Below are 4,011 nucleotides of genomic sequence, written 5' to 3'. Positions count from 1 at the left end.
GGAAATTTTGTGCCCCTTTACACCTGCACCCAAGGGCAACTGGCCCCCCTCTTGCTATGCCACTGAGGAGCTACCCAATTTACCTCTGTGCCAAAAATAATACTCTGGGAATTCATACCGTAATCGCCTTGCCAATCAGAAGAAGAACAAAAAATATTTTTGTAATAATAATAATTACAAAAATAAACTAGATAACATGATAACATTCAAAGTATCTCCAAACAATCGTAATACTTGGACACCCGTTAGTGACAGTTTGTCGAGAACAAGGGATAAAATTATCTTAATGAGGTGCTTATATACAGTACCAGGATAGAGGGCACAATGATGTAGGTGGAGAGTATCATGAAACAAATATTGTCCAGGGTAATTGAGTGGGGTATAAAAGACTGGAGCAAGGGAGAAAAAAATCAGGCCAATAATTAGTCAGGGCAAAGAAGAAACCCTGACAGTCGAGTAATAGCTATAAGCGTCAGCAGAAGTAAGCATGTTTTGGAAAAAAATAAGAACTGGAAAGAGTAAGTAATCTATCTTTGCAGCAAAAGAATAATCAACTTGAAAAGGAAACATAGTGAGTGGCAAGCACTAAAGATCACATAAATGTCATGACTGTTTTTGAGAAGTCTCTGAAACAAACTTATATTCCAGGTGAGAATGAAACAGCAGAGAGCTCAATGGAAATTCCACCAGTGCCTGAACATCAGAAAAAGGGTTCACTGAAAGAAACTGGTGATATAGGGGCAGGGGCCAAAAAGCATCCCTAAATAAAGGAGAATCAGAAGCATCTAGAACAGACTCATATTCCAGGCGAGAATGAGACAGCAGAGACTTCAAACTAAGTTCCAGTAGGGTTCAAGAAAAGAGTTCATAAGTCAAAATGGTGGGGACACAACCACAATTTTAAAAAAGCAAGTATCTTCACTAATCACTAAATAATGTTGCTATTATATCTATCGAAATGAGAAAAAACTAGTGAGTAACAAATTAGAACACAACAGTGAACAAAAGCAAGCATGTCTCAAATGTATGAATGTCAGTGCCAGAAGTTCAAAAGACCCTATTGCACATGTAAATACAGGTGAAGATTGCTGGTTAGTGAAGACAGTCTCATGTGACAATATTCATGACAAAGTGACATCAAAAGATGGATCCTAGTCGATCAATGATAAAATGATAATTTGATGGAATATGCAGATACCGAACTGCATTTGATATATGATGTTTATGCTACATGTAAGTATGCCACAGAAAGTATACTCGTAGAAGAAAATTTATTTTATACTATTTTTGACAACATTCATAAAATAATTAAAACACATTTTAAACTTGTGTTAAGCAAAGCACTCTAACTGAACATTCCATTAAAGAAAATAAATTATAACAGCTAGCCATTTCTTTTAATTCTAAGAGTAAAGAATGGTACCGCAAGTTTCTAATACAAAACATGTAATGTATACAATTTAAACAATATAAAAAATGAAATATTTTATTATACCATTGCATACATTATTATTCATGCACATTCTTGTGTTATGATGTATCAAATCTGAGTAGAGTTATAGTGAATGTGTTTCCATTAAAGTTGTTGATAAAAGATTTAGCAAGAAATATCTCATTCATTGGAAAAAGTTCATTTAAAAAACAACTTGATTTTCTGTTAAAAATTGCCTAACCTTAGACATTAATCACCTTTTTTCTCATATTGAAGAATATAATTGTCTTAATCATTTTTTTAAATCAAAAATCATAATGTTATTAATACTTTTCTTTCATATTTTCAATGACAAACATGTGAAACAACATATGCAATTTTATCAGTTTGTAGCTCTAAACTCTAATCAAAATTTTTTTATATATAACCAATGTTTATATAAACTATAAAATATTCACTTTATATTACAGATTGAACAAACAGTATTTTTATACTGAAGTAGTTATACTAAAGTAATACAAAAATTGCATTGTTCGAAAAATAAAATAAAAATTCTCACCCTCATATTTTGCACAAACATTCTCTCCAACTCGAAGTTCTTTGATGTAACCAGAGTCACATTCACAATTGCCAACAGAACAGTGGGAATGTGGTGTTTTACATTCTTCGTCTGAGGAGCACAAGTCTCCAAGTTTCCTGTCTAGTAAAGAAACACTCTCAACAGTTAACTCACTTACCTCCATTTCTACTCCCAAAGTAATAATAGTGAAACTATTTTAAATATTAATTAATAAGCCCCAACTTGAAAATTAGTCTCTTAATATTATAAGTTATTTCTCTTGGTTTTGCCAAGATCTCGACCTTGATCTTTTTACTTGCTCTACTTCCTTCTCCTGAAACCTCATTTGATTGTATGCCCTCTAGTGGAAGATAGTACTTGATTTATCTAATCACAATTCAATCAGCACTCAACAAGGTAAAGTTATCACAATTTATACTTCTCAGTAACCATAAGTGTGTGGGAAGAAAGGAATATAATAGTTATTGTTTGAAGTTAAGCAAAAAGCTACACAATGTGCTATCTGTGCTCTGCCCACCACGGGTATCGAAACCCAGTTGCTAGCATTGTAAGTCGACAGTCATACCACTGTGCTACTGGAAGGCAAATATAATATAATAGTAGAGATGCCTTTCTTTTTAATAATAACATAATAATTCCAAATACAATACATTTCACATATTACTACTATTTCTAGAACCCCCACATGAATATGAAGCCAAATCCACAGAAAGGAGAAAAGTGTCTGTCACTCCTGGGGAGAATATTGATAAACACAAGCAGTACATTCATTCTAACAATTTTTCAAATGTAAGACATGCATCATTTCAAAATGATTCACTCAGTGCCAGAACTTAAGTGTTGTAAGTTGACTCGTGTTCAAACTAACCTGTCCAAATGATGCTTAAGTGTCAGAATGTAGGTGTTGTAAGTTAACAAGTTGAAATTTATAATTTTCTTACACTGAAAATTTGATTTCGGATAGATATTTACCTCCTCCTCTCACACATTAGCCTTTCTTGATCTTCCACTGCCCTCTAACACATTGAATAGAAATTTTCTTGCTTGACGAACTAGCCTTTATACACCATAAGTTTGAGCTGCTTATTTAGCATGCATAGAGCATGCAACAACCCTCCACCAACAGGAGCACAACACGCTCTTCTAGAAGAGCTGGCTACCTCTATCCTACTTGACGTGAACCTCACTTTCAAGATTAGGCCCACAAGAAACAGAAGAACACTGGAAATGGGGAGAAGAGTGGGAAGTGTGTGAGGAGAGGTAAGTTTCTATTGGAAATCTATTTTCAGTGCAAGAAAATGATAACTTCCAATATGATACATACCGCTTCTCATACAATAGCTAGAATCCCACATTGAATAGGTGGAGAGACAAGTGTAAGTTAAAACAAGTGACCCCCTGTGGAAAGCATCCACAGAGAATCAAATAGGTGTGATCTTTAATTGAATGCAAACACACACATGTGAGGGACTGCACCACTTCTGAAGCAGATATGCTCTTCGCCCTCAAAGAAGTGGAGTGTAATGAAATAGGTGGCATCAAGACCTGGATCTAGTAAAAGAAAGACCTTGGAAAACAATTTATCAGGTGTACATAATCAACTCCATCCTCAAACATGCAAATGCGACTGGAAACAAACTGACTCCTGAAGGAAAAAGAGTCACACGTAGTATAAAGAAAAAATGGATACAGATAAGTAACTCCAAATCCACATGGAAAACCAATGGCAAATTTCCAGAATTTTGAAGATAGAAGCATTCAAGAAGACAGTGCTAGATATCTACTTAACCCCCCATATAGACAAGGTTCCACATCCCATCTTTAGTATTATAAAATAGTGGACTCCACATACAATCAAAACCAGTATATATATATATATATATATATATATATATATATAGTGTGTGGCGCGGACGGACGAGACGACACTATAATATATACACACACTCTCATATATACATCTCATATATTATTTACATATATAGAGAGAGACACGACG

The 4,011-nt window shown here is 34.3% G+C and overlaps 1 protein-coding gene across 3 annotated transcripts in view; it reads right to left on the bottom strand.

Annotated features, from left to right (window-relative positions):
* LOC111086643 overlaps positions 1–4,011 on the bottom strand; it is a 46,048-nt gene that overhangs the window by 24,783 nt on the left and 17,254 nt on the right. For all 3 annotated transcript variants that reach the window (XM_022390334.1, XM_022390335.1, XM_022390333.1), the window contains exon 4: positions 1,992–2,132. In XM_022390334.1, coding sequence (XP_022246042.1) covers positions 1,992–2,132 — 141 coding nt within the window. The remainder of the gene's footprint in view (positions 1–1,991; positions 2,133–4,011) is intronic.

This window comes from Limulus polyphemus, unplaced genomic scaffold, assembly GCF_000517525.1.
Source record: "Limulus polyphemus unplaced genomic scaffold, Limulus_polyphemus-2.1.2 Scaffold1285, whole genome shotgun sequence".
Taxonomy (NCBI): Eukaryota; Metazoa; Arthropoda; class Merostomata; order Xiphosura; family Limulidae; genus Limulus; species Limulus polyphemus.
Note: the sequence above shows the minus strand (reverse complement) of the source record. Positions and strands in the feature narration are given on the sequence as shown.